This window comes from Malania oleifera, chromosome 2, assembly GCF_029873635.1.
Source record: "Malania oleifera isolate guangnan ecotype guangnan chromosome 2, ASM2987363v1, whole genome shotgun sequence".
NCBI lineage: Eukaryota > Viridiplantae > Streptophyta > Magnoliopsida > Santalales > Ximeniaceae > Malania > Malania oleifera.
The window spans coordinates 25,965,229-25,990,159 of record NC_080418.1 but is presented as its reverse complement, the minus strand read 5'-3'; the positions used below and the strand labels follow the sequence as shown (position 1 = coordinate 25,990,159).

Below are 24,931 nucleotides of genomic sequence, written 5' to 3'. Positions count from 1 at the left end.
AGCAGGCCCTATCTATTCAACAAGGAAAGCCAATCACGCTAAGCATCTGAAAAGCACATCCCCCTGAAGTTCCCATCACCCAAACACCAAAGAGAAGCCAAATGTTGAATCCTCTCCCAAACCAGCAAAAGAGACGACTTCTTCCCTGAAAAAGTGTGCACGTTTCATTCCATCCACAAACCCAAATATACAGCAAATAGGGCACAATCGCATAAGTCCTTACCCTCCTTTTCCTGCCAAAACCAACAAAATGTACTGCCAAAAACTCCTCCACTGTCTTTGGACAAACCCAGCATTCCCCAAAATAGTTAAATAGCTTATTCCAAATCCTCCGGACAAAGTCACAATGTAAGAGAAGATGTGAAGCAATTTCAGAGCAATTAAAACAAAGCACACAAATGCCTGTAGTTAGAGCCTTTAACAATCTTCAAATTTGTAACAAGTTACTAGTGTTGAATCTATTAAGCACAACCAGCCCTAAAAGCTTTGATTTTAAAGGAGACTTTAGCCTTCCAGATAGTTTTATAGAGAGGAAAATAAAAACCAGAGCTAGTCAAGAACTCATAAAAAGATTTGCAAGAATAAATCCCCAAGGGATCCAAGGACCAAGAACGACTATCAGCTTCCAATGAGACTTGACAATTTTTCAGCAAGACTAACAAGGAGGATAGCTCCTTCATCTCCCTATCATTCAAGGGTCTCCTAAAGTGAAAATCCCAAGAAGGTAAAGGACCACCCAGCTCCACAATGAAAGAAGAAATAGATCCATCATGTCTTGAGCTCAAGCGAAGTAAGCTAGGAAAATAGATGGATAAAACAACATTCCCCAACCATAGGTTTCCAAAAGCAAATATTCTAGCCCCTACCCAATATAAATTTAGTATGGGGAATAAATAAAGAGGGAATAAATCTGAGAGATGGCTTTCCTCGGACTTTCCAAAGAACACCTAACACCCAAATTAGTATCCCACCCATTTCTATCCAGTCCAAATACTTTTTATAACTATATGCCACAAGGAATAGGAAGGAAGAGGCCTTTAAAGGAAACCGCCAAAGCCATTTTTGGCCAAGAGGGTCATGTTCTTAGACACCAAATTACCAAGACCCAAGATGCCCTCCCGTTTAGGCCTACTAACCACCACCCCCCAACTCAACAAATGATCCCTTACACCCCCCACCCTAGACCAAAGGAATAGGCCCCCACCCCCCACCACCCCCCCCCCCCCCCCCCCCGGGGCCCCCCCAAACAGGAATTTTGAAAATAGACAAAAAAATATAGCAAGATACTAGAAAGACAAGCTTGAATGACAGTAATCCAAACTCCTAAAGAAAAAAGAACACCCTTCCAACCATCTAATCACTTAGACACTCTCTCAACAACAGGGCTCCAAAAACTAGTGTATCTAGGATTAGCCGCCAAAGCCACTCCTAAGTAAGATAACAGTCAATCCAAAGCACCGCAACCTACCTCCACGGCTAACTCCCTACCATATTCCTATGACAAATTAATAGTGGCGATACTGTTCTTTCCCAAATTGATCTTAAACCCTAATACCCTTTCAAAAATATGAAGAAACCCTAAACTATTCAAAAAAATGACCTATGATCCTCTAAGAAGAAGATAGTATCGTCAGCAAACTGAAGATGCAAAACCATTACCTCCTGCCCCCCTCCCCCCCACTTACAAGCCTTTCCCTAAACCTCTAACTACAGCTCTATCAACCATCCTACTCAATGCATCTGCCACTAAAATGAACAAAAAAGGGGAAAGAGGGTCTCCTTGTCTAATCCTCCTCGTAGTTCTAAGCCAATATTTAGGTTTCCTGTCCACTAACACCAAATGAAACACATTATACATACAACCTTTCATCCATCTCTGCCATCTCTCTCCAAAACCCTTCTTCATAAAAATCTTATCCAAGAAATTCCAATTCACCCAATCATAGGCTTCCTCAAAATCCAACTTAAAAATAAACCCCTTCTTCTCCCTTCTCCTAATGTCCTCAATGACTTCATTCACAATCAAGATCACGTCCACTATTTTTCTACCCCCTATGAAAGCACTTTGGGCTTTAGTAATAGTCTTATCAAGAACCAAACTAACCTTCAAGCTAGTACTTTAGCGATTATATAAACGATGGATACTAGGCCAATGGGTCTATAATCAAAAATCTGATAGACCTGCTTTTCTTGGGGACCAAAGTTATGAAGGTAGAGATTACTCTTGCATAAAATCCCATTCCAATAAAATTCATTAAAAACCTTCATCAAGTTATTCTTAACTCATCGGTCTATATTCATCTTCCTCAGAAAACAAATTACAATAAAAGTCAGTGATCTCCAAAGCTCTCCTACTATTATCCAATATAATTCCCCCCCCCCACCCTAAATCCAACTCCAACTCCCTAATCAAATTTTTCCTCAATTTCCCGCTTGCTAACCTATGAAAAAGTCTAGTATTACAATCAGCTTCTCTTACCCATTTAAGCTTCGTCTTTTGCCTCCAACTTCTCATTTCCTTGAAAATCAACTCTTCCAAATCGTTCTTCAAAGATATTCTTCTCAACTCCTCCTCCCTCGAGAGAATAGTAACTTCTTCCCTACTATCTAGCTCAGCCAACTCACCTAGAATACAGGTCTTCTTTAGCCTAATGTCCCCAAACACCTCACCATTCCACTTTTTCAATTTTTCTTTCAGCCTCTTCAATTTCATGAATTTGAAACCTTCCCAACTCCCAACCACCTCCTTGCTTAAAGATTCCTTCACCAAAGGCTGAAAGGTTTCATATTCCAGCCACATATTTTCAAATCTAAAGGGGATAGGACCCCAAGACACCTTCCTAGATTCCAAAAAAATAGGAAAGTCGTCAGAAGTGGCTCTAGGAAGAGTGACTTAAGAAAGATTAGGGAACTCATCCTCCCACTCACTAGAGAAAAGGAACCTATCAAGTCTACTAGCCACAGCGCCCTAGCACCGCCCACCAACCAAGAAAAGTTGTGTTACTCAAAGGAATATCACATAAACCACTCTCCTTAATAAATAAATTAAATTTTTGCATTGTTGGGGTAACCCTACCTCCCCCTTCTTTTCTCAGGGAAATCTCACCGCATTAAAGTAGCTCCCCACTATCCACTTAAGGGAACATATGCCAAAGACAAAGTATAGATCATCTAAAAAAGAAGCTCCTTGGAAAAGGCCTAAAAGGACCATAAACTAAAGAAACCCACCATTGACCCTAGTCTCTCACCTCTAACAAGATAGAAAGAGAAAAGAAGCCCACTAGATTGTCCACTATAGATATGGTACGGGTGCCCCACAACCCAAGAATGCTCCTACAAAGACCCAATCCTTATTATGCCCTCACCAAATCCCTCTTACAACCTTCCCATCGACTGATTCAAGCTTAGTCTCCTAAATCAAAACAATGTCAGGAGAACTCCTAAGCCAAACCTCCCTAACCAAGCTTCTCTTCCTAACATCCCACGACCCCTAACGTTCCTGCGTACAATCTTCATAATTTAACCCGTTTACCCCTCTATGTTCCCTTTCCACCCCAATAACTGATGGAAGAAATCAGATTCTTTAATTCTTTCTAAACTTTCTTCTTTCTCCTCTCGTGTGTTTTAGGACTCAATCCTAATCTAACCTCAATTCTAGCAAGGCTCACAAGTTTCAAACCCAAGTCATTCAGGACTTTGTTTCATCTCTATAGTCTCTCTAACTACCCCCTAGACCAAAAGCAAAGGCATCACCCCTAACAAGACCTTCCTTGTGGCATACAGTATCAAAAGAAAGAGAGGACTAAAAGGGAATAGGAAGGATACCTTTTCCAAAATTGGATGAGTTTTGATTACTTGAAGGAATACCTACCTCTTCATCAATACCACTCCCAACATCGTGAGGATAATCAGCAAGTTCCACCTTTACAAGAGTATGCTCAAGAGTAGGGGACAAAGGCGCCTTCTCAAATAATTCTATGCTCTGGTTTAAGTTGTGCTTTTATAGTATCAACATCCTCATGCTCAGTGTCAAAATACAAATGAAGAATCTCATCTCCTAGATGTTAAGTGTCTTTTGAGGGAAATAAGCTCATCTTTAGTATATCCTCATCTTTAGGAGCAAGAGTTCTCCTTAAGAATTGGTCTCAATCACACTCTCCTTCCATAACTAAGTCGTCCCATAACTGGTCGACCAACAAACCATTTTGAAAGTCATAGAAACTGCTTAGATCATCATCTAAGTCAAAGAGCTTTCCCTCAACTTTGTCATCCCCAACTTTTTTGCTACCTCAAAATCAGATGACGTTGGAAGGAGAAGGCCTGCAGCAAAATTGCACGCAAATCCCTTATTGTAAGATAGAACCTCTTCCGACTAGTTGCTGGCTACCAAAAGAAGCTTTGCTGCCTTTTTATCTTTGCAATTCCTAACCCCACCTAAATTTGGGAGCTTTGACAAACTGACCTTGTTATTAGGGGGAGGGTCCTTCAAAGAATTGTTTAGTTGGTTGTCTCCTTCCTTGTCTGCAGTGAATGGAGGAGTCGAAGAATCTATTCTATCTCCATCCGTCGCATTGATTCCAGCTAGGCTTAAGGTTAATGGACCCCCTACCTTAAATCCAATGAAAGCCTGAGATTCCCTTTGAGTTGGAATGGGCCCAGTCCCCATATTTTGTCTAATGACCCATTTTGCCACAGTTTTGGGCAGCCCACTATAACCCGGCCTAATCTTCTCCTTCCCGCACCCAAAATTAGAATAGGAAACAAAATTGAAGGTCGATCTAGGAAGAAAAGCTATCCTTCTGCCCCAAAAATCATGGGATTCACCTTTTTTTGTCAATCTCCGCATCCTAGCTGGTGTTGTCCAGATGATGTCAGCAAAGGTCAGTTTCTCCAATAGCCTCTGCTCTCCACTCCACTTCTTCGGATGCAACTCATGACCAATGAGGTTCCAAGATCCACATTCTCTGCACCGAAAAGCAGCTCCCCCAGCAGCTTATGTCATAAGCTTCAGAATAACTTTGAAAAATTTTCTCCACCCTTCGCTACTCTTACCTTCAGGATTACATAGGGCTTGGCATTTTCCTCCTCCTATCCCCTTCTCCACGCATAGAAATCTCCCCTTCCCATTGGATCGCAGCTCAATGGTGACCCTTGCGCCCCTATTACTGAGGTTAAGACCTCCTTGAATCAACTCTTTGGCATCTCGTGTACCCTTATAAATCACCCCCAGGGCGTTGATGATTCAAAAGAATTCCTCAATCTTTAGAAGGATGTAAGAGAAGCATCTCCCGAAGAACTTTGATATCTTGACAGTCAAGGGATCGAGGCGATTAGAGCATAGGGTTTTGCGCTCCACCTTGACAGTCAAATGACTCCCCACACAAACTCTAGAACCTTCGTAGTTTTTAACTCAACTTTCACCTGTACCCCCATATTCAACATTCTTTTTAAGTTTTTCTATGTGCTTCGTACTCTATTGAAGATGAAAGTCAAACGAGCCCTAATGGCCCAGGATGACTTACAGTATGGAGGCATGAGAGTATGGTGGGAAAGGATTACGATATTTGACTAAGATTTCTAATTGATTAAGGGAAAATTGGGTTTGGTTCCTAGTGGTATGTTGGGGCTTTGGTTAGGTTCCTAGGTAAGGCTAACATAGTGAAGTTTCAGGTCAGAGGATTTAAGATGAAAGTGATCGATAAAGGTTGCCTTGCTCACTGTTACGAGGATGGAAGACGTCGGGAAGGAACCATCGCGATACAACTTCACGGCCATTGTTAATCATTTTAGTATAATGCGTCATAGTATTGGTGAATCTAAAAGATGAGATTGAGGTCTAGCAAAAAAAAAAAAAAATGAGATTCAGGTTCAACAATATAATGTGTCATAGTATTGATGAATCTCAATCTCATCTTTTCTAGAATTTGGGTATTCGGAACAGAATTTTTGGTTTATTTAGAAAGTAGTGGATTCTTTACCCAAATTTATTGGATGGTTCTACCTTTTTTTTTGTGGGGATTGGATTTGATAGGGATGAGAAGGTGTGGATTTTAAGGAGTTGTTCAATGTTTGTATGATTTGATGTGGTGGTGGAGGAACAGATGGACCTTCAAGGGACAACATTTGCCTTTCAGCTTGCTTTGAGATATAATAGTTTTTCTTGTTTGTGAGCATCTGCAGCCAGAGGCAGGAAAGCTTTAATGTTTTTTTTCTTGTTTTCTTTCTTAGTTTTTGATGATTGGGAGGATGTCTTATCCTCTTTGTCTTGTTTTTGTTTTACTGAGTCTTCTCCTTAATAAATTTCTTCTTCAATAAAGAGTTACTTCTCACTAGAAATCTCATGGAGAAGGGGGAGGTAGGCTAAGCCTAATCACTTCAATATGTTTACTCCTTTGCCACGAGCCTCAAGCACTCCCTTTATAAAGTCGAGAAATTATTAAAAAAAAAAAACAAAGAAGAAAAAAAGTACAAGGCATAATTAATTTACTTCTTAGAAATGTCCTCCTACATGAAATTGATCCATCAAAAGGCATGCAGTGATTTGCACAACCCTCTTGAAAGAAACCTTCTGCATCAGTTCCAATTATTCTAAAATAAACACACAAAGAAAATACTGCTTCAATTGTATTGTCCACTTTCTGAAGAATTTTTCTCATCTTTGAACATGGAAAGTGGGGAACCCCCCAACAATAAGAAAAAACATTTTGTTCTGACGACTAAATAATGCAAGCAGCTAGCACTGCTTTTTATTTTTTCTTCTTTTTTTTCAAAAGAAAATTCTCTTTAAGGGCGTGCGGCCCAAGGACAAAAACAAAGATTAAAAGTGTGAATCGATGAAATAAAAAGCAGTTTGAATATTCACAAATGCTGACCATTGATCTATAAACACAAAATTTTCAGCCAACAATCTATAGTTTTGCTGGCTGTCAATCCATACTCTCAAAAGATATCCTATTTCTTTAACTCTAGCCGAAAATGGAATGAGAGATCTTAACGTATTTTTAAGATCTTTTGCAAGCCCAAAATTCACCCTAGAGTCCTAGACCCAGTTTCTGATTCCCAGCACTGCTACAGTACAATCCCACAAAAATCTAGTCCACCAACAATTAATCAATTAATGAACCATGGTGCAGCTTCAATTTTACACCAAAAACAGCAGTTAACCACACACACACACACAAAAACCCTGAAATTTGTCAAGATTCCGAATCCACACAACCACTCATCTGAAGAAAGCAACTTTGGAGGATTGGGAGGTGTCTTCCAAAATGGCACTCCTTTGGAGATTGCTCCTGTCCATTCCGTAGTTCCCATTGATAAAATCTTGCAGATCTGGTAGTAGTATTTCACCCCAAAATTCTCACTCCTGCTGTTCTTCCACCTGACTATATCCCCCCTCTCTTGTCCTTTACTCGATTTGCACACAGACTTGAAGAAACTAGAGAAACTCTCCAGTTCCCCATCATGAGCTGCACTCCTGAAATACAAACAGTTTGTATTTCCTACATTTTTATTTATTCATCTTTTTATTTATTTTTATTTATTGCAGGAGTTCATAATTATAAGAAGATAAACACAGCAACTATGGGTGCAATAGTAACAATTACTAAAAGTGAACTCTCCAAAATAGTAGTGATCCAGCTCAAATGCAGTAGTTTATATATTATGTTGGACTCTTTGGCAGCAAGCCAAACATCTCAAAGAAAGATAGAGAGGTATGAATTTATCGAACGAACAGCACTCCTTGATAATAAAAAATATATAAAAAATAAAAAATAATAAAAATAATAAAAAAAACTTACAGAATCTGCACATTGATCAATGGAATTCTTCACTTGTGACACACATTGTGAGACTGCCTTCACCTCCTCTGCCACTAAGTAATTCCAGTCTCTGCTTAGATATTCTCTTGATTCTGAATCAGATTGAATCAATGTTTTTGACCATGACATCTTGTCAAAGGGCTTACGTGAAGAAAGGTATTCCTCCATACCAGCTGCTACCATAAGCATCTGCAGCCTCCGAGAGCGACAATTCAAATACACCTCCGTGTTCATCGGCTTCACCTTTTCACATGCTCTGATTAAAACATCCAATGCCGATAGTTCAATAGATGTAACCCCTTCACCTTCCTTATTGGCTACAGGTAATAAATCCAGGTGAACATCTTTTTTTGACAATAGAAGTGGCGCAAGCAAGTCTATGCACTCTGAATACATATCTTTCTCCATCATCTCACCTAAAGTCCTCAAAAGCAAAAAATCAATCTCTAGTAAATTAATTTCATGGAGAACCCTATCTGTTGTTAACTCTTGAACTATCCTGCAGTACGGACGGCCAACAGAGCCAAGGGGATCACTCATATTGTTGTTATTTGTCAAAAGTGACAATGAAACACAAAACTCATTGTGAGCCTTTGCCCTGTTGCCATCCAAACTGGATAATCGCCCACTTAACCAGAAAAAACGAACCCAGAAGGAGCGTTTATTATTAAACAAGGAATTGTCCAAAAGAGAGCCATGACAAGCAGAGTTGCCAGTTACAATTTGGGCAGTAGTTTGAGCACTATCAGTGGATAAGCTATTTTTGTTCCCTGACATGCCACTCAAGTGGAAAGGATAATCCAAGGCTACAAACTCAATGATTTTACAAAGATGATATGATGCCTCTGACATGAACTCAGACAACATGGACACATCCGAAGAGCAAAACCCGAAGTCATAATACAGCTCAGCAAGAAAAAGACTACATTCTGGACTCCTATCCTGCCCCCAATGCCTGGTCAGCTTTTCCAACTCCAGGAACTTGACAAAAGCATCCTGATGTGAAGAACCTCTACATGCAACCTCTTCTAAAAGCAAGTGGGCCACATGGTAAGCACCATGGTTTTTTGAAGTTGTTGTGAGAAATCTTGCAACATCAATAGATTCAGAATCTGATGGATTAGCAAGAACTTCAGGACTGTGAAAAGAACAATTAGTAGTGGCATCATCTGAATCTTTAATATCAGATCCACCAACAATAAAAGGTTGCAGACACTGAATTACTACTTTAGCAAGATCCTTACTGGTAGCAAACTCCATTTCCTCTTTCCCTGGTTTACGATTCCTAAGCCTCTCAAGACGAGTACTACGTCTCTCCTGAGGTTGTTCTTCAGTAAAACTAGCTTCTTTTTCTTTGACAATTCTAGCCTTCTCAGAGTTACAATCACCAATAAACATATTTTCACCAATTTTGGTGTTAGTGAGTCCTTTTCTCTCTATAGACTCCATAACTTTTTCTGAACCAGGAGGTAAGTGTATTACCAGTCTGACATCCCCAGACCTGCATAGTTCTTCAGCACCTGACTCAGAATTACATCTGCTTAATGGCAATAATATTTCAAGAAGTGCATCAGCAAGAGCTGTCCAAGAAGCTTCTGCAATGTGCAGTTCTATAACATGATTCAACTTTTTAAACACAACGCCTTCATCAATATTCTCATCTGTTGCCTTTCTCTTGTCAAGGAATTTAAGCCGGACATGTTTTGCCTCCAGCTTATCTATGCCTCTGGGAGCAAATGGTATTGGTTCTGCCTCTTCAATGGTTCTTTTGACATGCAAAGCACGAGAATGCGAGGGCCAATGCCTCAAAATCAACTGTGCAACAGAGAGACAGGCAACCTCATCACCAATAGCAATTAGAACTTCCAATAGTTTCTCCATACAATTCCCTGCACATAAAATCCAGAAAGGACATAATTATTGCAATGTATACTTGTGGAAAATAAGGAAAGGAAATCTGGAAAAAAGGAAAAAAGAAAAAAAAAAAAAAAAAGGATAATGAAATGGTTAGATGCCCCCTGTTTTTTTTTTTTTTTTTTGAAAAGGAACAAAATAAGCATTAATTAAAGTAGCTGACTATAGAACGAAAAAATTAGACAAATCCATCAAGTAGCAAAAGCTTACAATTATTGGGGCTGCAAAATAGCCCTTGCTCGAATGCCCAACGTGAAATACTCAATGAACCCATTGAACATGAAAGTGTTCCTAGCTGGTTCCAGACAACAGAATCTTTGGTATCAATCTCCACAGCTTGAAGATAGCAGCGCAGAGCTTTCTCATAATGAATAGGATCTTGTTGAAGGAAAACAGTGGCAAGATTCTTCAGCGCTAAAAATCTGCAAACACACACACACACATATATATATATATATATATATATATAAAAGAGTCATATAGACATTTTTAAGGATGTATGAGTAGCAAATATCTCATAAAATGGATAAAATTAAGCATAATCACCAGCAACAAAATCAAAACCTGAGAAAAGAAAATCTATTCAACTACAGATTTTTCCCACATGCTTGAGAATATATATTTACACACACACACTATAGGGCACGTGCGATGCACATGCAAGGGTCTAACTTACATTGACGTCAAATTTTTGAACAATGACAATGATAAACAAGATTTCTTGAGTTATTCTAATGCCCACAATAACGAACAATTTTTAGTAAATGGTTATCTAGCCATAAGAATCAATTGTTTCAAGATAAATTGAACGCATAAACCCTTTGAAATCTATATAGGGAACAATGAATTAAGGAGAAATAATGTCAAAAAAAATAAAAGAAAATGTAGAAATTACTATACAACTGAACTAACTCTAATTTAGTTACATCCCGCATCAAAATTTTTTTGCGTAGACCATTATGCTTCTTCTCGAGTGAGCAACTATAAACAACGTGTCTTGCATGTGTCCAAGATTCAAATTCACGCAAGGTAAGTGAATCGGCTGCCAAGTAGCCCAAGAAAATAAGAAAATAATAATAATAATAATAAATAAATAAATAAGGTGCTCACATTTTTACAACAATGTAGATGTTCATGGCTGCCCTACGTTTTTTTGCACCCTATGAATTGGGAAAATTTGAATGCCACTAATTACAAGTTACGGATACTATTCTAAAACCGAACTTAAGACATAGGTAGGTTCATAACTAGCAACATTTTGTTTCATACGAATTAATTATGCAACGAACTTCTTACGAATCACTAAACGAAATTCAACAAGTGATTGCAGATACCAAAACTAAAAAATATTTCCAATGTTTCACTCTGACCATCTTAATAAACAATTTATATGCACCCAATTTGGGGGGGGGGGGGGGGGAACTTAACTAAAATCCTCAGGAATCGCATGCCTATTAATGCATCACTAAAACATTAGGAACATATTAATGGATTAGTAAACAATTGGCAAAGGAAAATCACATATTCAAAAAAAAAACACAAATTTCAAAAAAATAATGGAAATTCAAGTATCACAACATCCAAAAATCAACCAATCAATTCATGCAATCACCGCAAAAGTTATGACTCATTCTCATGATGAAAGCAACCACACAGATAACCAATAACCTTAAAAACTAAACTAAACCAAAGTTAACAAAAAACACACATAAAACCAAGGAGGCCAATTGTGTTAATCCCCAACAAAATACATAATTTTATTTTAATACACTCACTCATCTTAAAAAAAATTAAACATATGATCAAAACCACAATTTGATTTCCTATCGGGACCAAATTCTTTTCTAAGACAAAACCAAACCAAATCAAATTCAGACCTTCCTCTCCACCTAGACCAATTTCCCTACTTCCCCCCACCCTGTCCTGCATTATGGACTTAAGGCTTGTAACACAAAACAACACCAGCAACATGAATCCTTTTCCACTAATTTATGCGACCATGGACAATCTCCTTCGACAAATTCAAGGCTTATAAGATAAGAACTGACGTTAAGATAGATCAATAAAAATTTAGGCCATTCTTTTTAAGCTTGCTGATTTTTAAGGTAATGCAAGAACTGAAATTAAGTAAAATAATTCAGAATTTTATATTAGAATTTAGATGAATTTGCAAATGATTATATAGAACAAACTTCTTTACTGCAACTCTCTGCGGTTAGTTGATCTCTCCAAGAGGGACACTATGATGAACACAAGTGGGAAGCCCAAGTTGAGCATGCATATTATCAATTTGAAGATGTTAATTTATTGGTATGTGGTACAAAGATGATCGACCAGAGTCAGGGGGAGGGAAAAAAAGTTGCCAATAGTTCAGCTTCCATAATTGAATTTTTGAACCAAGGTGGGCTGCCACATTTACAAGAACTCCCATTTATAGGCAAATGGAATAGGAGAGGGTGAGGGGGAAGCAAAACAGTCAGAATTTGTGCAGACATTGGGTAGAGAAGGGAAGGAATGAGCATTTAATACTAGCTTTTGAGATACATGTAGAATTGCAAATTCCATGAATACATAATGAAGATTAGAATTGGAATTTTGATTTTTGTCACTTTGAGGACGACTATGATTTTGCCTTTAGTCTTATAGGAGTAGTTTAATGAGGTGCAATTGTCAGGTGCTATGGTGAAATCCCAATATGTCAAACAAGATGCAAGCATTTGAGTCTTGAGAATGACCATTTTCATACAAAATTGATGAAGGTTAGGATCATATCCACACCTTCCCTCCTTGGAGCTGCCTAGGCAGAACCAACGACAGATAATGAGTAATCAACTGTCAACATGACCATATACACAAATAAAGCACTCAACTTGATTCTTCCATAAACACTTGAGAGTCTGTGAGCAATCTTTTCACATTCTACTCTTAGGTCACACTTGGTTCACGGAGTTTCTATTCCTAGGAATCAAACAGTCATGATATAAGGCTTTGATAGCTTACAAAGAAGATATGTTATCGTCATTAGAGCAAATGACAATGTAAAAATTTACAACATGGGCTGTTGCATGAGTTGACTTTTTTGCTAAACTATTATATCATACAATTTTAATCACATTCCGATCCTATTTTATTTTTATTGAATAGATATTCTACAAACCAAATGTAACAAGTAGTTTGGTTATTCCAATTAGGCAATTTCAAACAAGCCATGGGGGTGTGGTGATTAGATTACTTAATTGCTCCGGTTCCACATTACATGTAAGATATGGAGTTAAAATTGTCCCTAAGAATCAAAACAAGAAAAAGAAACTGCACCAAAAAATTGAACTAAACTAATAAGTTTTAAAGGTTGAATATATTTATTTTGGTAACTTAATATAAATAAAAACTACAAAGAAGATAAGAAAGTCCATCACAGATGTGCAATTAATCTTATAATTGTAACATCTGACAATATGAAGGAAATTATAATTCAGTTTGAATTGATTTTTTATTATGAGGTCGAAAAGATGCTTAAATAATAATTGTAACATCTAACAACATCTCAAAATCTTTAAGTTTCTAAAATGCACATTAGGATCAATAATTGGTTTCTTAACCATCATTACTTCAGATGATATTTATGATACATCACATCCAAAATTACTCTTGAATGTTGTTATTTGTCTTTTAGTTGCTTTCATAAAAACAAAAAACAGTCACCAGAAAAATATGACTTTCAAAGCCAGATATATTGGAATGGTGAAATACCACCAGCATCACTAGCCATAAAATAGTTTGGATAATAAAATTAAACATGATTGTGCTGCTGGTTATCATGGTGATCGACAACTAAGAATAAATAAATTTAACATCGGCCAGCTCCTGGAAATGACTAAAAGAGAGAAGCAAAAATAAAATTAAATAGGACAAATAATGTACATAAAATTTTATAAAAAAAATTTAAAAAAAAAAACAGTGTTTGTAACAAAACCTGAGCTGTAAGAGATGACCATCACTAGCATTATTCTCCACCTAAAAAAGAAAATTTTAAAAAATGCCAACAAATAATAGAACAATGAATGAGAAACTACTCAATTACATAGAGATAATTAGGAATCTAAAGTCCATTGGAGCAGGTGAGACCTGTGCACTTGATAATAAAGGGTCTTTTAGGACAGCCTCCAAAAGTTCACGAGCATTCTCATATTCTTTGGTTTCCAACTTAAGGAGTCCTTCATGATAAATTTGTGAAAGGTGAGATTCCTGAAAAGAGCAGACAGAAATAGTTTTCAGAATCAAGTAATTCTTAGAAAGAGAATAGCTTAAAAATTTAAAACTAATACTAGAGAAAAACAATGTTACAACTTACACAATGATGGGCAAAGAAAAGAGAATTTATTGCAATAGAACCAAGACAGAAAGGCAAAGAAGGCATATAGTGAGGAACACATAGCACCACAGCATTTTAGTTGGAACAGAATTGGAACTATAAAATATTTTCAACATAAACAAGAAGCGCAGTACCCATAAAAAAAATCTCTTTTCTTCATCTTTTTTTTTTTTTGTATCATTAAGTAAACCCAAATAGAGTACTTCACACTGCAAATTAATATAACTAGCTGTTTAAATTTCGGACCTTGCAATTACTGTTGATATATTACCAGCAGGTCACCTAAGCTTCTGAAAGTCATAACATAAGCAACTCTTATACCAGAGTTAACAACATCATAATATCACATTGGACAAACTCAGATCAACTTGAAAATACAAGCTACAAGACAACATTTTTTAATATCTGATATTACATCTCAAGAGTTCTACCCATTTCTGCAAGAGCAATTTTTCCATTACACCATGCTAATTTAAAGGACATTCAGAAAAATAAAACAATGGAGAATCGATAAACATTCTGACCATTTCTGAAGAAAAACAGCGGATTTGCATTCCAAAATTTCATACCAACCAAGTCAATTTTGTAATGACATCCAATTCTCTAAACATCTAATGCTGACAACAAGAAGACTCGACTATAAAGAATTGATGCCTCAAAATGCCAATAAACCCAAAAGGTAGAATTTAAATTTGTTATTGGTATTGCTTAGTATTATTACCTATGCTAGGAACTAAGAGTTAGCGAGGTTATTATGGCCATTATGATGTACTTGGCATATATTATAATAGAAGGAAACCTATTGCGCTGAATAGGTCTTCCAGTTTACACATATTGCTAACATGGTTTTAGAGCATGGCCCCGACACCTAAACCATAAGTGCAGCAGTGTCACGGGCTGAACACTTCACACCTTGTTAAGGGCCGTGCGGCACTAACTCAAGCGCTCTTGCTTAACTAGTCAGGCAAAGTATACGGTAGTTTACCATAAGAACACAATCACAACAGTTGAATGAAAATTAAACGGAAGTAGTAATCAATTCATGGAAGCAAATGACAAGCATGCAGTAAGCATTGAAGCAATGTAATTCATTAACAACACCTCCATAAGCAATGTGTGTTTAGCGAGGGCAGCAAGTTGGCTAAACACATTTATAAAAAGCTAGTGAATTTTACAAAGCTAATGAACATTCAACCTCCCCTTAACAGCTTTATATTCTATTTTAGCTCTGGCAGTAGGAAACATCAAAATGTCCGAGTCATACTCCCATTTACACTAAGGCATTGACATACTCAATTAACAAAATCTATACTATTATTTACATAATGCTAACCCATCTCACATACACAGGACAACCAGCCACAGGCAAGCATAATCAAGCTTGGATCATGACCCTAAGTGCCCACAGCCACCATCAAACTGAGCCCAAAACCTAAATCAACTAATATCTACCACAATAGGCAAGAAAACCAGCCGGCAGCTACCAAAACACAGCACAGTAGCCAGAAATTTCCTGGAGAACACTCCCTGTTAAGGAAAACTAGAGCCCCTTGGAATCTTGCAAAACCAACACCATCTGCCAAGCATGCTTTTATCCTTTGGCTGGGTATTAAAAGGAAACTGTCTACAAACGACAAGTTGCAAGGAGAAGGAGTTGAGCTTAATTGTGTGATATGCAGATCTGAAGTTGAGATTCTGGAGCATCTCTTCTTTAAATGCAGATTTTCCTCAACTGTTTGGGGACTAGTTAAATCTTGGTTGGGGTTGACTAAAGCCATGACTACTTTGAAAGCTGCTTTGAAATGGCTTCATAAAGAGGCAAAGGGCACAGGGATTCAAGCAGTGGGGAAGAAGGTCTGTTGGCAGCAACTGTTTACTACCTTTGGCACTTCAGGAACAGGAGGAAATTTGATGGCAAGGCTATTTCTCCTGAGGAGGTTCTTAAGGTGATTCAAAGTCACACTTATAGAGTTGTGCATGACAGATTTGGCTTGCATTCTATTGACTGACCTGAAGGTTTGTTTTGCAATTGTGTTAGGGGCTTGGTTTCCCCATTCCCTGTTTCACTTGTCTGGATGTAACGTTAGTTACTTGCTGTGGTTGGCCTTGGGCCCTGGGTAGGTATGCCCAGGTTTTATGTAACTTGCTTTTTGCTTTTTGATTTATTGCTTTGCAATTGTGGTGGGGGCTTGGCTTCCCCTCTGCCTGGGTATGCCCAGTGTATATTGTACATATCCATTTGATCAATACAATTTACCCTTAACTGATCAAAAAAAAGTTGCCCATTTGCCAATCACCGAATTTCCATCGCCTGATCCTCTCTCATGCGTCCTCACGCACCGGTTGAAGGCCGGCAGTGTGGTCGAAGGTTGGCAACAACAACTTCATGCACCAGCGCATTAGGCTTCATACAGCTATGCTTTTGGCCTGGACTGATCCAATATTGTTCCAATCCTTCTATAAACCATATTATTGAATTTTTGGTTGTTGTATTCTTTCAAAAGGTCCCACCTTCTAGTTGTTCATATGCCGCAACGCAGGAATGGTTAGGAGGTACTATTATTGTTAACTGGGTTCATTGGGGCCTGAAACAGTGTTATGTTGCTGCGACAGTGATTTGTTCCATTCTTTATCTTGTTCATTTTGTGTTTACGATATGTTCTGGTGGTCTGGGTTGTGTGTGTGTTGGGATGGAGTCTATGAACCCCAAAAGCATAATTCCTTCTTTGTTGTCGCAGATTACAACCAGAAGTTGGACGGAAGAAATTGTGTGCAAAGGTTTAAGGCTGACTATCTATTTGGCAGGCTGAGGCAAATCCAAATACTTGTTTCAATCAGGGCCCAGTGACAACAAATGGAAGAAGCATGGACTCAAGAAGATGCGTCAATTGTCTCCCTACTGTCAATGGAACTCCAAACTCCATAGATGTGCATGCATTCAGATGCAAGGAGGAAATTTGGGATTATGTCAAACTTATATTCGCATTACTCATATGTATGATCTCTCCCTAGAGTACGTTGAGCTACGACAAAGAGACAGGAGTGTCATAGAGTACTTTGCATAGACGAAGAGCATCCACAAGGAATTCAACATCCTACAACCCATAATAGCTAATGTTCATGAGATGGAAAAGCAGAGGGAGAAGATGATAGTCTTGGCGAGTTTAAAAATCCAAGTTCAAAGGCCATAAATTCTTGGTAGTGCACAGCTGCCATCCATGACTTAACGTTTATTCTTAAGTCCTTCATGTTTACTCCAACACCCATTCCTCAACCCCTGGTTATGGTGTTAAGATCTCTAGCCCTGGGAAGACTGCCTTCATTACTCAAGGCGGTTCTAGTTTTCAACCAAATAGCCACAAAAGTTCCTAAAGTGGTTCAAGTGGTCGCAACAGAAGGGATGGACATGGTAGAGGCCCCCTACAAAAGTGTACTCATTATGGATAAGAGGGCCAGACAATTGAGCAATATTGGATCTTCAAGGTAATCCCCCATAGATTGCCAATGCAGCCACCACTAATTCCATTCCTCCCGGTTCAGCAAATGGGGAGCTATATCTATTTCAAATGAAGAGGATTCAAAGTTCATGTAGTATCAAGCATCATAGCAAGCTTCTCTTCTCATTGCATCTCTTGCTCCAAATAGATAACCCTGAAAGTCGGTTGCTCTCCAATATTTCTCTCACACAAGTCCTTGGATTATTTAGCCACTAACAACCAATTTTTCCACCCTCCTAAAAACTTAAGTCTTGCTACCCCCATGTACATGGATCCACTGCCACCATTAAGGGAATAAGGACAATAAATCCTACTACCACTGTCTCTCTTTCTTTTGTTTTATATATCCCTAAGTTTCCATGAAGTGTTGAGGAACATTCTTGTACTACTTTGTTGCAATTCAGGATTTAAAGACTAGGAAGATAATTGGCAAAGGCCATGAGACGGTGGACTTTATTACTTGAGTCACTATCTCCTTCCACTAGCTGCACTACTACTACTACTACTACTATTACTACACCACTTCAAATCCATTGTTGCCTTGATCACCCCCATGTTCTAAAAGTTAAAACACTAAGTTCCTATTTTGAGTTAGGTGTCTAGCCTAGAGTGCGACTCTTGTTATTTAAGAAAGCATCATCGCGTTATGTTTGTTTCTCGAGTCAATGAATGGGAAATAACCCTTTCATGTTATTCCATTCTAAAATTTAGAGTCATGATCAAGTATGTCAAAGTTGGATTTCCGGTACTTTCCCACTTTTCTAGATGAATACTCAAGGATGACTTGGCTTTATTTAATAAAGGATGAGTTATTTCATATCTTTTTTGCTTTTTTTATGAGATCAAGACTCAACTTGATTTACTGATAAGTACTTGGGTACTGAATTCATCAATCATGGTCGTCACTCTACAACAAAATGGAGTCACAAAGCAAAAAAATAGACATGTCCTTGAAGTCATTCATACCCTAATAATGTTCATTAAAGTGATGTCAAGCTCAATACTCTCTTATCACAGAATACCATCCTCTGTTCTTGGAAGTAAAATGCCCTATTCTGTTTGCTTTTTAAATACTCCTTCATTCTCATTACCTCCTCATATATTCGCGAACGACCCTTTGTCCATTGGTTAACTCCAAGGGTGGACAGTCCCCTATAAACTTCTATACTAAAGAAGCATGGAACCATCTTGTCAAAAAAAGTATGTTCAGCATCTTTTAGATGCGACTGGGTGGTTGGGATCCAAACCCATACATCTAGATCCTAATAGCAAAAAAGGTGATTTTTTCGGCTAACATTGGATAATATAGGTCGAACATTAAGCTCCCTTACAATCACAATCTTTTGAAATGAGTATTGTGAGCCAATTCCCACAATCTCTTAGAATGATCCACTAGAATGTTCTCATTTGTATCTTAGAATACCTCAAATGTGCATTGCAAGGAAGCCTCTTATATTGAAATCGGGGTCACACTTGTATAATTACAAATGCAAATTGGATTGGATGACCCTCCAACACGAGATCCACAGTCAGTTACTATACATCTGCTGGTGGTAACTTAGTATCTTGGACAAGTAAAGAAACAAATTGTTATGACATGATCAAGTGTGAAATCTAAACATAGGGCCATGGCACACTACATGTCAATTGGTTTGACTAAAGCATATGTCGGATGAACTTGGTTTCCACAATGTCAAACAATGGAGTTGATGTATGATAATCAAGTTGCTATTCACACTACCTCCAATCTAGTCTTACACGAGACAATAAAGCATATCAAAGTTGACTATCCAAAAGAAACTTGTGCAGAAAGGTAAACCACTCATGTGAAGTCTAGTTAAATTGAAGTATAACAAGCTAGGATCAGATGATATCTAAGTTCCAGCTTGAGGGGGAGTGTTATTGGTATTTCTTTTTTATTATAATTACTAAAGTTAGTAGGAGTTGGTGAGGTGGTTTTGATCGTTATAATGTACTTGGCATATATTATAAATAGAAGGGGAGAACTATTGCTGTGATTTGGTCTCCCAATTACACAACACTACTATTAACAAACTCAAACACTATATTGAATCCAGAAAGCAAGCAGTTTAATACACACTCAATTGCCATCTCCACAATAATTTCTGCAGGGATCTCTCCCAAGATATAATATTATCCCAAAACAGTTCCATTCGAAAACCCTCAGGAAGAAACCAACTGTGAACTTGGATATATGAAGAGATCGCACTTCCTTTAGCCTACCCTTACCCATTAGTCTCCCATGTAAATTATGTAGTAATCCAATTTGCCAGTACCCTTCTCAATCACAGCCACACCAGAAAACAAAAATAGAAATCATCAGGATTGCATTCAACACATAAATTTCAAGAACCGGCATTGGTTACCCAGGACACTGGCATAATATCTATAATGTAAATTGGGTTTTCAATTCAACTCAACTGATAAAATTTAAAATTTGTATAAATTTTTGAAATTTCTGCAACAAATGCTTCCTGTTATAGCTAACCCAATGGGAAGCTTATACTAACCCATGTCTCAACTTAGAGAGAGAGAGAGAGAGAGACCTGGGCTTCTTTTGTGGGAGCTAAAGGTTCCCAGTGACCCTTTGAGTCTGTATCGTTGATAGCTGAGATTGAGAACTGAAATAGAGAAAACAAGGAAAAATCGCCATGACAGATTGCAATTATGGAGAAATAACTGTAGTTGATATCAAGTCATCAGCCATAAGAATAAAGAACATAGAACTATCGTACCATTTTCAATCTTTCAACGTTTCTTCACGTGCCTCTGAAGTTTGACCGCCTCGAAGATAGGCAGGTCGTGCTTATGACTCTTCTCAGTCTTCTGCTAGCTTGGTGAAGATGAGTCTGGAAATTCCCCCAAAATGGAAGCTCAGTTTGTGAATCGTGGTCTCACGCACCAATCATTAATCCCTAAGGGTTGCCGGTGGCACGCCGGCCGGCCGCCCAACCTGAAATTGGGAGCTATAGGCATGAATTACCCGCCCGCTTTCCCCCCCTCCCCGATAAAGAGCAACATGTTTTGTAAATAAATATAAATACATATAATATTTGTATTGTTATAAAAGAGGTAGGAAAATAAATAAAGATTAAATAAGACGGGATAGATATTTTAGGTACTTCAAATATACCTACTATACGGACGAATTAGATTAGAACTTCATTATTTTGAGAATAATTACAATATGATATAGATCTTGTCTTGTATATAATATCTCTCTATTTATTTTATATCTCTCTTCTTTCTTTCTACTTCTTTTTTTCTGTCTTCTTCTTTTTTCTACTTTTGACTATGTGGAATAAGGTATTTATAACCTTCACAAGCTAGTTAATGCTGACTTTATTAGTGTAAACATATGGGATAGGTTCACATTGGGACATAATCAATGCAAACATATAGGGCAGGTTCATGCGGATGTTAAAAGGTGGACAAGATATTGATGAATGACAGTCACCATCATTCATTCATAACACTCCCCCTTGGCTGTCACTCATATATTAATTTATTCTGTTAAGATCTTTAAGATGTCTCATTATGATAAGATGAACTAATTTCTTGAATGTTGTAGTAGGTAAAATTTTAATGAATAAATTTGCTAGATTATCATTTGATCAGATCTGTTAAATATCTATATCGTCATTCTTCTAAAGTTCATGTGTATAGAGGTATTTTGGAAAGATATGTTTTGTTCTATTGCCCTTTATGTGACCTCCTCTCAATTGAGTTATACATGCAGTATTGTCTTCATATAAAAACTGTTGGAATATCCTTGATTGATTGAAAACCACAATTTACTTAAATATGAGAAATCATTGATATGAATCACACACATTCTCTACTAGTTTCATAGATAGCTATTATTTTTGAATGATTGAAGGATATTGTTGTAATCGTTTATTTTACTAATTTTCAAGATATAGCAGTTTTTTTCGTTAAGAAATACATATCTAGTTTGAGATTTAGTATTGTGAATGTAACGACCCTGACCCGCCACGTGGGCCCGAAGTGCTACTTTAGTAACATATGTGTACCTAATACCTTGTTCATCATATATAAAACACATATATGCAGTGGAAATAAAATACAAAATCCTTAAATTACATTACTAGAGTTCTAACTATCTTTATACACAAATAAATCCATTTCCACATAACTATATCCCATAAAACTAAACAAAAATTACATGAATTTACACCTCTAGCCCGCTAGACCCGATTTATAGGATTTCCTGAAAAGATAGTTTGTAAAGTAGGGGTAAGACACAACTCAGTAAGGGAAATACTAAGTTAATGTCAATGTGTGGTCAGCATGCATTTAGTGTACAGAAAATAACTAGTTCACTAAGCAGATAAACACATTTATGAAAACATTGTTATTTTACACTCACATACACAATTAGCCAAGGATAGGGAAGATTACCCACCCATACAAGTAGCTTCCCTCTGCTCTAATATCATTACTGCTACTAGAGCACTCACCTTTCTCAGTAAGCCCTTGAAGTTATCTTATTAATTAACTGTATTCACATAAATTAATAGATATGCATATAAGACACTCCCTGTGACAAACACGCCATTTACTTCCCCATGGCACGGGTTGTGCGGCTTGAAGGTTGGACTATTGTCCTGGGGGATCCACCCAGACAATAGTCATTTGTACTCTCCGCTAACATATTCCGCGGGTCTATGCAGTTCCAACTGCTGGTCCAATTGCCCTCACCTAGGGGGTGCATTCACCTCACGTAGGCAAATTGGACAAGGCCATCCAACACCTCTCAGTACAGGTGTGAGCGTACACGACCACATAACAAATCTCTAGCAATGGTACTGTGCTCACAATACACTGGTCCCCAGGGTTCCTAAAGCATATCATGCAATTTAGATAGTAGAAATCACCTTTTAAAACATTAATTCACATATATTTTCTGTTATTCCAAAAACCTGACCCCCGGCCACAAAATACAATCCAACATATAGTCATTAATTAAAACTCGGCCCTCGACCGACAAATAATAATCTTGACCCTTGGCCAATCAAACAATACCCGACCACTGGCCGTTAGTTTAAACACCTGCATTTTATAAACAGTTCCAGTATTTTCACAAGCATTTCCAGTATTTCTCAAACAATTCAGTATTTCAAAATCCCAAATCCAAATATACAATAATTCATACCAATTAAATCATCTGTCACATGATATTCCACATTTTAACACATCTATATAAACAAATAAGCTTTCCACCGTTCATTTTATTCAAAAATACCATACCATATATCATAGGTTTGTATAATCCATTTCGAACGGTTGGTTTTTGAATTAACCTTTAAATTCTCAAATGAATAAATAAATAAATAAAATTTATATAAACGTCACATGGCTTGAGCAACGGCGACGGCATCAGAGAAATTAGGAGATGGAGAGATGATGGAAGAGTCCAGATCTGCAGGAAGGTGGTCGGCATCGTCTTGTGTGTATGAATGTCGACGGCGTGAGTTTCAACAATTGTGGTGATGGTGGTGCCACGGGAGAACACGGCAAGGCTACTTAAAATGATAGGAAGAGGAGGGCAGAGCTACTAGCGACGGAGGCAAAGACAAAAACAACAAGGAGCAGGGTTGGCGATGGCGACGGTGGTGATGTCAGTGACAATATCTTGTTGGTTCATCGGGTGAGTGAAGGTTGTGATAATGGAGCTGCAAATGGAGAGTGGTTGTGGAGCATTGCTGTGGGGGTAGAAGAAAAGAGGAAAGACGAGCACGAGGTGATGTGCTGTTGTGCATGGAGAAGAGGGCGGCAGTGATGTCGTACCTACAAAAGGGTGGTCATGCGAGACAATTGCTAGTCAGCGTGGAGCGAGGAGGTAAGGGTGATGAGTTAGTTGTGTGCGTGAGAGAATGGAAGGACGGATGGAGAAAGACGGAGAAGGGGCGTGGAGCTTGCCAGTGTCGAGTCTTCCAGAGACGTGGAGGCGTGGGTGAACGAGAGAGATGAAGAGGGATGAGATGGGAAAGGTGTGCAGCTGAGGGAGTAGGGAGCGGGGAGTGGTGTGGGCAATGACCATGAGGGTGAGAGAATGGGAAGAGAGGGTAGTTTTTTTTTTTTTTTCTTTTTGGTGAGCCCCCGCCCCCAGCCGTGTGTGTTGTGTATCCTAAGAGCCTTTTTATAGGCTTTCTTTCCCAAACCCTAAAAATAATAATAATAATAATAATAATAATAATAAAGTTATTATAATAATATTTAAAAATAACGATAATATTAATAATAATGATAATAGAAATAATAATAATAATAATAATAATAATAACAATAAAAATAAAAATAATGAAGTAATAATAATAATAATAAAGTAATAATAATAATGTTTAAAATAATGATAATATTAATAATAATAATAATAATCTTATTTGACCTAGGCAAAAATAGGGTGTCTACAGTTGCCCCTCTTTATATGCTTCGTTGCTTCAAGATAACAGTTGGCGCTCTTCTACGTTACCTTTAGCAACAAGCTTATAAAGATAAAAGACACATATTTTAGTTAGGCCACACAACTGCCCAAGGCTTTTCAATCAGGTACTGTTCGCTTCTACCAATTAGAGATAACAAGCAATCTAGGAATGTTTAGCACGATTCTCTGGAAGATGACTTCTTGAATGAACGAGGTAATCCAACTGAAATTTTTGAAAGGGTTAATAGGAACTGAAGAGGATGACTTGCATCAGGTTTGAGGACCCAAGCGTCGAAGCACATGCGGATGACTTGCATTAGGTTTGAGAATCCAAATGCCGAAGTATATGATGATGACTTGCATCGGGTGTGAGAAATCCAAATGCCGAGGTATACGATGATGACTTGCACCGGGTTTGAGAACCCGAGTGCAGAAGTATATGACGATGACTTGCACCGAGTTTGAGAATCCAAATGCCGAAGTATATAATGATGACTTGCACCGGGTGTGAGAACCCAAGCCGAAGTATATGAGGATGACTTACACTGGGCTTGAGAATCCAAATGCCAAAGTATATGATGATAACTTGCACTGGGTGTGAGAACCCAAGTCAAAGTATATGAGGATGAATTGCACCAGGTTTGAGAATCCAAATGCCAAAGTATATGATGATGTCTTGCACCGGGTGTGAGAACCCGAGTCGAAGTATACGAGGATGACTTGCACTGGGTTTGAGACTCCAAATGCCGAAGTATATAATAATGACTTGCACTGGGTTTGAGAACCCAAGTGCCGAAGTACATGAGAATGACTTGCACCGGGTTTGAGAACCCAAGTGCCGAAGCACACAATAATG

General features: G+C 38.0%; 1 protein-coding gene across 4 annotated transcripts in view; it reads right to left on the bottom strand.

The window, feature by feature from the left end:
- LOC131148940 (calcineurin-binding protein 1) overlaps positions 1-20,665 on the bottom strand; it is a 76,484-nt gene extending 55,819 nt beyond the window's left edge. For 3 of the 4 annotated variants that reach the window (XR_009135092.1, XM_058098918.1, XM_058098919.1), the window contains exons 1-6: positions 20,363-20,622; positions 20,174-20,248; positions 13,863-13,982; positions 13,711-13,751; positions 9,948-10,159; positions 7,803-9,712 (exon numbers count right to left, since the gene is read on the bottom strand). Coding sequence is in view for 3 of the 4 variants with exons in the window: in XM_058098918.1 (XP_057954901.1) it covers positions 7,803-9,712; positions 9,948-10,159; positions 13,711-13,751; positions 13,863-13,982; positions 20,174-20,248; positions 20,363-20,365 (2,361 nt within the window). In the remaining variant the exon portion in view is untranslated. Of the gene's footprint in view, positions 1-7,802; positions 9,713-9,947; positions 10,160-13,710; positions 13,752-13,862; positions 13,983-20,173; positions 20,249-20,362 lie in introns of all 4 variants that reach the window. The other variant, XM_058098917.1, reaches the window with a different exon arrangement.
- Between the last annotated feature and the right edge of the window lie 4,266 nt (positions 20,666-24,931).